We start from the raw sequence: 12339 nt of genomic DNA, 5'->3' as shown, positions 1-12339 counted from the left end.
GATATGGAATTCTTGACCGGAGATTTAAGGGCTTCCCGGAAGCATACAATGAGAAAGAGAGAAGATGTCCGAAACCCGGTTTCGGAACTATTATTTGAATAATTAGAATGGATTTCGAAGGAGCAAGAAAAGGTGTTAAATGTCCAACCGCAGCCATTGTATGCGGAATATCTGTGGGCATGACAGAACAGTTCAAGTAATTAGTTATATCACTGGCGAATTTAAATTTTTAAAATTTTGCTAACTTAACAAATTGTCCACGTTATCGAAAAATTCGATTAAAATACGTAACTATAGTAGCTGACATTTAAAAAATTAATTTATTGAGTTTCAAAATGAGTAGTTCTTCTCTTCCCTTTTCGTCATTTCAAAAAGACAAAATTTTCACAATTTAATTAAAATTAAATAAAAAATTCATACAAATTCCTCAATATGTTTAACGGGTTTTGTAGTGCTCTTAGAACAACAATTCTGAATGTGCTTTTGCCTCGGCGCAATGCATTCCTGTACATGATACGTCGCAATAGGAACTTTGCCAATCGTGATTCCCCTTTGAGAAAGATTTTGACAGCTTGTCCACCTTCGACTCTCCTCGCCAGGAATTGCACGCATTTGTTAGTGCCACTCGCATTCGTTAATAAGAATTTTTCATCGCTCACGCTACAACTGCGAAACCTACATAATGACATGAAGGTACCGGATTTTTCAGACTATCGTCGGCAAACGGAAAACCCGGATGACCCAAAAGATAATTGTGCTGAACAGCGAAAAACCTTTTCATATGCCATCGTTGCGGCCGGCGCCATCGGCAGTTGCTATGCTGCCAAAGGTTTAGTACACGCCTTCGTCAGCTCAATGAGCGCAACCGCCGATGTATTGGCTATGGCCAAGATTGAGATCAAATTGAAAGACATACCCGAGGGCAAGTCAGTGACATTCAAATGGCGTGGTAAACCGTTATTCATACGACATCGCACGGAAGCTGAAATCGAAGGTGTGCGTTCAGTAAATATATCGACTTTACGCGACCCAGAATCGGATGATAAACGTGTCAAGGATCCGCGTTGGCTGGTGGTAATCGGTGTCTGCACACATTTGGGTTGTGTGCCAATTGCCAATGCTGGCGATTTCGGCGGTTACTACTGCCCATGTCATGGCTCGCATTTCGATGCGTCGGGTCGTGTACGTAAAGGACCTGCCCCGCTCAATTTGGCAGTACCCAATTATGAATTTTCCGATGAAGAAACATTGCTGGTAGGTTGATGCGTAAAAACGCGGCATATGGGGAAAATCAGAAATAGAATTGAAAACGCAACATATCAATGAAACTAAAATAGATACATATAATTATATGAAATTGAATACCCAATAAAATGGTAGAGAAGCCACATTTGAATTTATTTCATCTGAGGATATACATTCATATGTATAGTACGTATAATAATATGGCTTTTCACTATTGTGTCAAGATTGATGTTTTTGATGTTTGACCCGAAGCTAAGGAATGTCAATTAAATTCCGTGGGTTCATATAATGTTTAATTTCATACTCGGCACTTAAAAATTGTATATACTGTACATATGTATGTGCTTATGTGGTGTAAAAGGTTTGAGAATACTTCTATCCACTTTCGAAATGTAAACCGATATTTTGGATTTTTTTCATAACTGAATAATTGTACTTTGGGCGGTTTTCAGGTTTTTATTCATTTGAAAGCTTATAACGTGTAAAAAGAGGTCTGAATCGAGTTTCCTAAACCTACCGTTAGGATACTCCCATGACAATTAACTTGCGCCTTGCTACTCAAACAACAGCAGATTTGAACCTATTCGATCGGTTTTAATTGCCTTCATTTATGTTTTTAATGAAGCGTTGATGTTCTGGAAGGGATTAGATCAAATGTGAAAGGATTTCAGATGTGTAGATTTTTAGGCATTATGCAAAGAGGTGGTAAAATTCAAGTGGGGATTGTGTCAAATTTAAATAAAATATGGTAACTATAAATAACAAAATTTTTACTTCGACTTTGGCCGACTTAATCACCAAACAACATCCCACTTTTGGGCAAAAATAAGTTATACTTTGCTCAAAAATATTATTTTCAATTAAAATCTTATTTTGTTATACCACAGTTTTTAACAGAATATTCTGTTTATACGATTTATTAAAAAAATTTATTTTAAATTTATGTATATAATTAATAGTATTTTTGAATACTTGATTTCAAAAAGGCTTAGGCTTTTGTTCTAACTTCGTGTATGTAAAATATATTTAAATCTTCGCACTGTCAAAGTAAGAAGCGGAACAGAATGGTAACATCTCTAAGGTTTTATTGACAGTAAATAATAAAATTGAAACATTATTGGATAACATATATGTACATATGTATGTATATGTATATTGAACCGAGAAAAGCGTTTACACGCTCGATAGTTTAATTTCCATAGCATCTGCACACTAGGAAGTTAGTTAAAATCTTTTTGCTTCCAATTAATATGATAATCATATTACAAAATAATAATTAATTACATGAATAAAAACTAACTACATATATTATTCTACGGTATAAATCATTTGAAAATGTGGTTTAATGGCATTTAAAACTACTTTGGTTTATTAGTCACTGAATGTCTTCAACTTTCTTGGTCGTTTACATCAGACGATTAATTTGCACACAAAATATTTTGCATTAAAGCAAAAAATTTAAATTCATTTGCTAAAATTGCAAAAAGAACCAACAAGAAAGCACTAAACGTATCTTAAATTAATTTTTTATATTTACATATTCCAACTATCCAAAGACTGCACAACTTCACCTTTGATTTGCATGGAAGTATCTGGCGTTGTATTGGCTGGCAGCGTTGTCATATGAACCACAGGCTGAGTTTGCACTTCCTCATCCTTATCATTTACAAATTTATGTTTATTCTTCATATGTGAATTCAGACCCACAAACTGATGGAAACGTGCATCACAAAGCTTGCAAGCATAACGCTTAACCTCCGAATGTATTTGCTTATGTCGCATTAGTGCATGACTACTGTGGAAAGCTTTGCCACAGGTGGGGCAAATATGATTACGGATATTTAAATGAGCGTTCATGTGATCGCGTAGATGGCATTTTAAATAAAATGTTTTCGGGCACAGTTCACAATTGAAATTGCGCTGACGCAAATGTATACGCATATAATGTTGTTGCATATTAATCTTCCGCCTAAATGATTTACCACATGTTTCGCATACGAACATTTTCTCACCAGTGTGGGTTTGACGATGTAGCACCATTGCACTATGCTGCAAGAAACCACGATTGCAGACATCACAATAAACCGAAAACTGTTTGAGATGCACTCGACGCAAATGTGTATCTAACTGATTGTGTGCTTGAAAATCACGGCCACACACCTCACATTTGAAAGGATTGGTGCCAATATTATGTGCGGCGTACCTATGAGCTTGCAAGGTGTATTCTGTGAGAAAATTACGATTACATTCTTCACATTTGAGACGTGTAATTGGTTTGGCTTTAGGCAGGAAACTACAGATATCCTTGAGATGTTGCGCAGATTTAGCCAATACTTTGCGTTCTTCCATGTTTGTGAGTGTTCTACGTAAGATCTTTAAGTTCAATGTAAGATCTTTATAAGTAAAGATGACATTGTGACGTTCCTGAAAAATAGGTATCCATGATTCCAAAATGCGTTTACGCTCGGTTAAATTTTGAAATTGTCCCACTTCCCATAATACTGGATTGTCACGCAGCAAACTGACGAACTCATCAATAAGTGGATTTACAGTCATATTAAAACAGATTCGTTTACCATCACGCTGTGTTAGAACAAAATTGCAATTATAAAAATAAAACACAAATGAAAATAAATTTAACCAATGGCATACCGAATCTTTTAAAAATGCATTTATTTCAGAGGGATTGTTTCCAGCATTTGAATCGATATCGGAGCTCAAAAGAAATTCATCATCATCTAAGTCATCATGAATCGGATGGTCATCCTACAAGTAAAAATTAATATGTTGAGTACTTCAAAAAAAAAATATAAACAATTTACAACATCTGAATCGTTTTCTGCTTCATTTGCAATAGCACCGCCATTCTGTGGGCCCTCCAAAAATTTACATTTCTTTAAAAACAACGTTTTACGTTCATCTAAGCGTCCACAAACCGCAAGTTCTTGCTTATAAGCTTTATGATCGCGTAAAATGCGTTGAATTATGCTGCGCAATCCATAATCACTAACTGTGTAACCCACTTTGGCCATATATTCTTTAATCGAATAGAGTACGCGGGTGCGTTTTTCAGGCAACCAATAATTCGAATGCTGTTGATTCCATAAAATTGGATATTTTTCTATTATTTTAAGAAATTTATTCGATATATCCCGAGTATATGCTTCGTGGATATTAAAATTAAACTGCAATGTAAATTTTTTAATCTTAATGAAATTTTCGTTTAGCTATATGTTTACAAATACCGCTTTAAGCTTTTTCTTGGAATCTTGGAATAGTTCTCCTTCACTAGATGAGTTCTGTCGAAAAACAAATGAAATTAGTGAGTAGTTAAGATACTTTGGTTTGTTGGCAAACCAAATGATTGTTGTCCTCCGCCATATTCCAAGCACCTGTCGACTCATCCGATTTAGTGCTAACACAATCATTGTCTTGACCGTCATCATTGGACTCAACTTTTTTCGCATTATCTTCGGGTTCACTGTCGCTAAAATCCCCATTACTTTCATATTCTGCTGCATCAACTTTTATTTGTTTATTTAGCTCATTTTCCATTTCTTGTTTCAAAGTCGCTTTAATAGATATTTCATCACATTCTGGATTTTGCTCATCCTCCCTTATAAATGTGTTGATTAGCGGCAAATCAAGATCATGTTTATTGCTCAAATGTTTCAGAAATCCTGACCACTGACCGAAGGAAGCATCACATTTTTCACAGCAAAGAGCAAAAAAGTGGTAATCATCCGTCGTTAATATTTTGCCACAAACATGCAATGTTTCTCGCATTGTTCTTTTACACTTCTTTTATTTTATTTATGAAAATAATTGGTTTCACTTATTTTCCAAACAAAATTTCCACTCGGCCTAAATCAATCTATCAACAATATGAAAATTATATGCATCTTCTTCTTAATAATCCATTCACAATAAATCTAATTGCACTGTTGATACTTTCGAAAGTTATTTAAAAGCGCAATTACTTTCCCCATATTTGCTGGAAAGTTTCCTCTGTTACTATGTACTAGCATAAATATAGAATTGAAATACTTTAATACATACATATATAGAGAAAAATTAACGTTCATGTAAGACAATGAGTGATTTGGCAATAGAACAGATATTACATTCCGCATGGGTGAGCAACATGGAAAAGCAATAAGCAAGTTCTAGTAATACTCCGCTTCGAGGAAAGCATTCAGAACCTACATATCATGATACGATGCTACATACATAAGTAGCTCACCGCCAGCCAAATATGGAGTCCGATATATGTATGTATGTACCTACCAGACTTAAATGAGAACGCCATTCCTAGTCGACCGAGAGTATAATGTTCATGTGTCGCTTCGGTGTAAAGAAGTTGATGGCATTAAATAAAATTACGAAGTATAGAAGTACTACTTTGTAGAGGCTAAGTGAATATGTATGTATGTATTAAACAAAAAAAAAAAAAATAAAAATAAAAAAAAAAAAAAAAAAAAAAAAAAAAAAAAAAAAAAAAAATAAAAAAAAAAAAAAAAATAAAAAAAATAAAAATAAAAAAATAAAAAAAAAAAAAAAAAATAAAAATAAAAAAAATAAAAGTATAAAAAAAATAAAAGTACAAAAAACTAAAAATATAACAAAAAAAATAAAAAAATATAAAAAATATAAAATAAAATAATCAAATAAGTAAATAAAAATAAACAAAAAAACAATACATAATAAATAACTAAAAAAATAATTAAAAAATACGAATAAATAAAAATTAAAAAACTAACTATTAAACATTGAAAAAGTATAAATATAAAAAAAAAATATTTTAAAAATTCACATTGTAAAAATAATAACAATAATAAATTAAAACAATCATCATGCATGTGTTATAGTATATTTTATTGATTTCTTGTATACATTATAACCTAAGGAGCGTAAGTATATATGTATGTACTTATATACTTGTATATATTCTTGATTAAGATACTTATAAATTACTTTAATTACCATTTTAATAAAAATTTTGTTATTATTTTTGCTGCTTCGCAATAGAGGGCTTCATAATAACATACATATACATATACATATGCGTCACAAATATTTTGTTTAATATTTACGAGTTCTTTTTAATTAATGTAAAATCCATACATTATTTTTGATCGCCTTGGTAATAGAATAATTTGAGAATGTATATTGTTTATGTGTATATGATACGCTAAATGTCCAAATAAAACCATCAGTAAACTTATAACTGTCTAAATTAATTGGTATAACCACTACTAATATGATGCTTTAATTTACTGGATCAGATTTTTATCAAGTGGGGCTAAATAGGCAAAAAGTAATAAAAGGAATGAGAAAAATGGCGTGTATTGTATTTTTAATAAAAATGTATACCCTATTTAATTTTTTTCTCATATAGGATATTTTGACTTGATCTGTTCGATTTTCAATGAAACTTAAATTAATATAAGTTATTTGAATGTGCTAGTAATCTAATGCGTTTTAAACATTTCATTCGCTGAACTTTGTCTTTAATATTTATATATTTCCACATATCCACTTCGTTGAGATATTTGAAAAATAATTATCCTTTTTCTTATGTTTTAAACTTATAATAATCATTATTATTTAAAAAAAAATATTAATTATATGATGAATACACTTAGAGATTTTATATTTCTTTTTTCTAATCATACAGAAAGAAATTTAAAAAAAATGTATTAATAGAATGTTAAGAATGCACTTTCACAATTGTTCTTTTTCAATATCGTGAAAACTCATGATGAATTGTTTAGGATAAAGTTATTTTAATGAAAATAAACCCTTAGCCAAGAACAAACTGTTCTTCGGGGTTTTCAACTTGTTCAATGTCTTCCACTACACCATTTGGCGCCTCTACGTTTGTATTTTCGCTGTCAATAGCTGGATCTTCTACATTACCATCAGTACCATAATTTTCACTATCGTCATCGTCATCATCATCATCATCATCATCATCATCATCATCATCATCATCATCATCGTCGTCATCACCATCTCCAAAATCATCATCGCTTTTAGCATCAACATCCATTTGCTCAACAACTTCACCAGCAGCATTCCCATCATTATTATGTGCATTCTCCTCAGCTTCTTCTTCATCGTCATCGTCGTCGTCATCATCATCCACGTCTTCATCAATGTCATCATCCATGTCATCGTCAACATCCTCATCGTCATCACCCTCAGCCTCTACATCCCCATCCGAATTAGTAACACCCTTTGCTTCGTCACCAACACTGCGCTTTACTTCTGCAACATCTTCTTCAGCAACATCGTCAACATTGTCCAACAAAGTTTCATCAATATCAATGGGTATATTTTGTTTTTGCAATGCGTGCTCTGGATGTTTCGCCTTCAAATGACTAACAATGTGTATTATATAGTTATATTTGGCGTCACAGTAGCGACACTCTAAATAAGTGCCATATGGTAAATGCTTGAACTTGTGAGTTTGCAAATTAAATAGCGATGTGGCATTTACACGCTCCTTGCACTCGTTGCATTCCTGCAACCAATCGAAAATTTTCGTGAAATTCAACGTTTTGTGGCTATTTAGCGAATGTGCTGCTGATATATGATCACGCCACGTATACCAATTATCATATTTAATACCACATTGTGGACATAGTATAATGTATGAACATATTGAGGACTCGCACCCAAAACCATAATCAATGTCCTTTTCTTCAGAAACTTTATTATTGTGTTCGCCATCGTCAGCAATAACCAGCGCATCATCATCATCGTTTGTCTTGCTATTATCATTACCATCGATATCGGCGTTTTTCTTTTCGCACACATCACTCTCCTTATCAACATCCATATTCACTGTCACCGCCGGAGAACTGACGGACTCTTCGTCTGGTGCACTCTCCAATTGCAATTCGAGCTCTTCCAGGCCATGATTTGGATGTTTTTGTTTCATGTGTTTTATAATGTTAATCATATAATAGTATCTGACATCACAGAAACGACAGTGTAAATAAGTGCCATATGGCAAGTGCTTAAACCGATGTGTTTGGAGGTTAACAAAATTTGCACCGTTGACACGTTCCTTACACTGTATACAAATGTGTAGGTGATCATTGATCTTTTTGAATTTCAATGATTCCATACTATGTAGCTTGTGTTCCTTTTCGATGTGATCACGCCATGGATGCCATTTTTCGAATTTTATGCCACATTGTGGACATTGTATGATGTAGGGACATTTTTCATTCGACGTCACCGAGAAGTTGAGGTTCTTCAACGGTTTACTATCGTCACTTTGTTGACCGTATATATTACGTACTGAGTTCTTATAACTTTTTGTTTTGACATGATGTGTTGCGCGTTCATTGCCCATCAGTGGACATCTATTGGTGGCACGATTTAGATGCTTAAAGAACATTTGCTTGCGCACAAAGACCCCACCACATTTGGTGCAACAGAAAGATTTATACGGCAAATGGCGGAATTTATGCGACTGCAGTTGACCAATAGCGCCCTTGGTATGAGTTACTGTGACTCGTTTATAACACTCCAAACATATGTAATGGTGTGCGTCTAATTGACGGAAATTCAAACCTTGTCGACTGTTAAGATCATGTACAGTGACGATATGTTGACGCCATAGGGCATGTGTGTTAAACGGTTCATTGCACTGCGGGCAATAGTAGGTAATTGTTTCGTGTTCTACTGCATTGTGTAAGGAAATGAGGCTTTCAGCTGATAAAGGCTTGAAAGTGTTAGAAGTTGTTGCTGGCATGTTATATGTATTACGAATTTGCGGTGCTGACGATATAGCTGGGCTTGAACTGGACGATTTACGTGGATGTGCAAAATTGTGTTGCGTGCACAGATGTGTGACCACATTAGGTTTATGATTGTAGCATGTGCTGCAGAGCCGACATTTTATATATAACTTATATGGTAAGTGACGAAATTTATGGTCTTGCAGACCTTTCAATTTGGCACTGTTCACAATTTCCTTACATTCCAAACACTGGAAATGAAATTTATCGATTTGTTTGAAATTCAACTCATATCTACGATCGAAATAGTGTATGTCGTTTATATGACGACGCCATTCGTATTGAGTTTTAAATTCCTCACCACATGCAGGACATAGATAGCAGAAATATTGTTCAATATTTGGAGTATCATCAGCGGTGTTCCTTTTAACTTCCTCATTGCCAGTAGGTACCAAGAGTAAATCATCATCATCATTGTTACCCCCACTAGCATTCGATGAATGATGCTTTATTTTATGGTCTTGCAGCGCTTCTTCTGACTCAAATGTACAATAACACCTACCGCAGACATTTGTTTGGGTTGGTTTTTTGAAGTCATGTTGTTCTCGGGTATGTTTTTGTAATTCTTGTACTGTAGTGAAGGTTGAGTAACAATCCGAGCACACATGCCTTCTTGTGGGCATAGCAAAACTATTGCCATGAATGTCATCTCCATTTCTCCCACCAAACGAGGTGTTATCATTACTATCTTCGTCCAAAAATTTTATTTCAAATATTACGCCGTTATGACGAACGATTTCTTTAACAGGTGCTTTACGAGATATGCTCACGTGTTTAGATGAGGACTTTTCGTATGTTGCTAATAAAGGTGGCCGCATGATCTTATTTGCTTTAGCTAATGCTGCTGCCGCTGCCGTTTTGGGATTAATATGGTGTACTTTACGAAGATGTTTCACCAATCCTTTGCGATCTGTATAAGATTTATCACATAAGCGACAGCGTATGTACGCTTTGTGCGGTAAATGTGTAAAGTAATGTTGTTGAGCGTTTTGCACACCGTAAGCATTTGTGATTACTTTACCGCATAATCGGCATTGCAACTGGTGCTCGTTCACAGCTTCAAAACAAAGTGTTTTCAAATCGGTATAATGATGTGCTTTAACAATGTGCTTTCTCCACATTTTTCTTTCGAAAAACTCTTTACCACATTTAGGACACAAATAATCTATTTGTGTTTCATAAATATCACGTAGGTCGCCTTTAAGTTGGTCTTCAGCTAACGTCTGGTCGTCTTCATAGTCGTTTGATGGCGCAGCGTATGGGTCAAAGGAACGACAGTCTTGGCTGTCGTCCATATCTGCGTCAAGTTCATCATCAAGCCGATGTTGGTTAAGCAAGTGCTTTATTATATCCTTGTAGGTAATAAACGAACGTAAACAAAGCTTACAACGTAACCATGTTTTGCAAGGAAGATGCGAAAATTTGTGTTGCTGCAGTTGGTCTATTGCATTGTCAGGCAAAACCTGAATGGCATAAATAAAACGACATCAAAATATAACAATCTTTCATATTAAAAAAAACACAATTAATATTGGGCGCAATTAAAATTCTTGCTACTTACCCGGTTGCATTCGACACATTCAGCCGTTGAATTAAAACGTTTTTGAAACCCAAGCCCATTGATTGTGCAAAAGTTATGCATTTCTTGTACATGTTCCTGCCATTCATTCTTGGTCATGAACTCCGTACTACAAACTGGGCAAATATATTGTATATGCTTTTCACATTGTTTCTCTTCAACACTTGGTCGCTGTTCGAAAACTTGTGAAGAACTTCGACTCAGTGCATCTTCTAGTATTGAGGTTCGCGGATATTTGGATTTACTCCCTGATTGTACCAGCAAACTTTCCGCGTCCTGATCGTCTGGATCAAATGGTTCATTTTTTACCTCAACACTATCACATGTGTTCTCAAAAATATCAACAGCATTTCCTTTTATATCCTTTATTTCTAACTGAGCATTTGTTACTGCAGGGACTGATGCTCGCTTGTTTTCATGCCTAGGCACAGGTGTCTTTTCGCTTTGCATCATTAATATCACTTCTTCACGATGACACAAACGCAAATGTACAATTAAGTCCTGCCGATATTTATAACGACGATGGCAGATTTTACATTTAGTACAGCGATGAGGCAAATGAGTAAATTTATGTTTTAACAAATTTTCCATTGCATGCATAGCAATAGGTTTGTTGCATTCTAAACATCTGTGATACAACTTATCTATCGGTACAAAATTTAATCCCCGCCGAGTATTATATTCATGCACTCCATTTATGTGCCCCTTCCAAACGCTTTGCGTATCGAATTCCGCACCGCAAGCCGGGCATATATACATTATGGCCATATCATAGTTAATTAACGCATCTTGAGGATTTTTTGTAGAAGTTGACTTCACTATAGCCGACAACGAACGTGTTTTCCCAGTTGGTTCAATCCCAAAATTAAAAATAGTGTTATCATCTTCAGCTTCTCCATCTTCATCTCGCGTTGTTGTCATTTGTTGCAATAAAGATTCCGGCATTATGTAGCTATTATCATCTTCACCATCATTGACAATTTCCTGAGGTTCACTTTTAATTTTTGCTTCCTCTTTATTGTTACCATCCTTAGCATTGTTATCGTCATCCTCTGTATACTCATTTGAGAACATGAATAGTTGATCCATTTTTAATACATTTACTTTTTCGAATCAATACAGAATATTCCTTTTTGTAATAGAAACATATTTTAATTATTGCAAAAGTTGATTCAAATTTTTCATGGCTTTCTACTTTACTCACTTTCTGTCTTATATTTTAAGCTACTTTTTGATGATCCCTTTCTTCTTTTTCGAATTATAATGGCAGCCAGCCCACGATTTTTCACTTACAAGTATACACAACGCTTTCACTGAAAACTGAAATTCAATTCATTTTTCAAATACTCAATATGACTTTGAACTTGAGAACAAATACAAAGATCCATGAAAACTGAAAGGTTTTGCAAAATATTTATTCGAAAATTTCTCAAAATCTGGAAGATACTTCCACCATTTTTGCTTAGCGGTGTACTGAGATTGTTCAAAAGATGCTAAGCTGGTTTTTGGCTTTGAGGTTGTTCAGTGTTTGTGAAATCGGCGAAAAAGCGGCAAGAGCGCCGTTTAATAAAGCCTTAATCGATGTTCACACACCAAACTTCTACATGGGAAACAAAGCGAGTACCTGCTATGTATCATTACATAAAAATAAAATTTTAAATAATGAATTATCTTAATACTGTTACAAAATTATTTTCGTTA

The 12339-nt window shown here is 34.4% G+C and overlaps 3 protein-coding genes and 1 long non-coding RNA gene across 5 annotated transcripts in view; 2 read left to right on the top strand and 2 right to left on the bottom strand.

Moving 5' to 3' along the window:
• The window catches only part of LOC126768079 (uncharacterized), a 41592-nt gene that overhangs the window by 15064 nt on the left and 14189 nt on the right, over positions 1 to 12339 (top strand). The window lies entirely within an intron of this gene.
• LOC126768072 (cytochrome b-c1 complex subunit Rieske, mitochondrial-like) lies at positions 253 to 1384 on the top strand. The gene has a single exon (XM_050485960.1). It carries the CDS (start codon positions 433 to 435, stop codon positions 1261 to 1263), a length of 831 nt encoding a protein of 276 aa, XP_050341917.1. The 5' UTR covers positions 253 to 432; the 3' UTR covers positions 1264 to 1384.
• LOC126768054 (uncharacterized) lies at positions 2308 to 5161 on the bottom strand. Of its 2 annotated transcripts, none has more exons than XM_050485935.1 (5): positions 4603 to 5161; positions 4491 to 4544; positions 4071 to 4430; positions 3898 to 4011; positions 2308 to 3828 (listed from the first exon to the last, which is right to left on the bottom strand). In XM_050485935.1, exons 1-5 carry the CDS (start codon positions 5029 to 5031, stop codon positions 2779 to 2781), a joined length of 2007 nt encoding a protein of 668 aa, XP_050341892.1. In that variant the 5' UTR covers positions 5032 to 5161; the 3' UTR covers positions 2308 to 2778. The 2 variants fall into 2 exon arrangements, with proteins under 2 accessions (XP_050341892.1, XP_050341891.1); XM_050485934.1 differs by having other exon boundaries at positions 4068 to 4430; positions 4603 to 5159.
• Positions 6100 to 12117, bottom strand: LOC126768048 (uncharacterized). The gene is made up of 3 exons (XM_050485924.1): positions 11843 to 12117; positions 10621 to 11767; positions 6100 to 10522 (listed from the first exon to the last, which is right to left on the bottom strand). The coding sequence occupies exons 2-3, from the start codon at positions 11725 to 11727 to the stop codon at positions 7049 to 7051; spliced, it is 4581 nt and encodes a 1526-aa protein (XP_050341881.1). The 5' UTR covers positions 11728 to 11767; positions 11843 to 12117; the 3' UTR covers positions 6100 to 7048.

Source organism: Bactrocera neohumeralis, chromosome 2 (assembly GCF_024586455.1).
Source record: "Bactrocera neohumeralis isolate Rockhampton chromosome 2, APGP_CSIRO_Bneo_wtdbg2-racon-allhic-juicebox.fasta_v2, whole genome shotgun sequence".
In the NCBI taxonomy this organism is placed as follows: domain Eukaryota; kingdom Metazoa; phylum Arthropoda; class Insecta; order Diptera; family Tephritidae; genus Bactrocera; species Bactrocera neohumeralis.
This window is presented reverse-complemented; position numbering and strand designations above follow the sequence as displayed.

Bases quoted from the DNA above. Each gene is read 5' to 3' on its own strand.
- LOC126768072 (XM_050485960.1), top strand. From the start codon at position 433: ATGTTTAACGGGTTTTGTAGTGCTCTTAGAACAACAATTCTGAATGTG.
- LOC126768054 (XM_050485934.1), bottom strand. From the start codon at position 5,031: ATGCGAGAAACATTGCATGTTTGTGGCAAAATATTAACGACGGATGAT. The intron at 4,545-4,602 runs GTTTGCCAACAA...GTTTTTCGACAG, and splicing joins CGGAGGACAACAATCATTTG to AACTCATCTAGTGAAGGAGA. The intron at 4,431-4,490 runs GTATTTGTAAAC...TTTACATTGCAG, and splicing joins CCAAGAAAAAGCTTAAAGCG to TTTAATTTTAATATCCACGA.
- LOC126768048 (XM_050485924.1), bottom strand. From the start codon at position 11,727: ATGGATCAACTATTCATGTTCTCAAATGAGTATACAGAGGATGACGAT. The intron at 10,523-10,620 runs GTAAGTAGCAAG...TATGCCATTCAG, and splicing joins AATGTGTCGAATGCAACCGG to GTTTTGCCTGACAATGCAAT.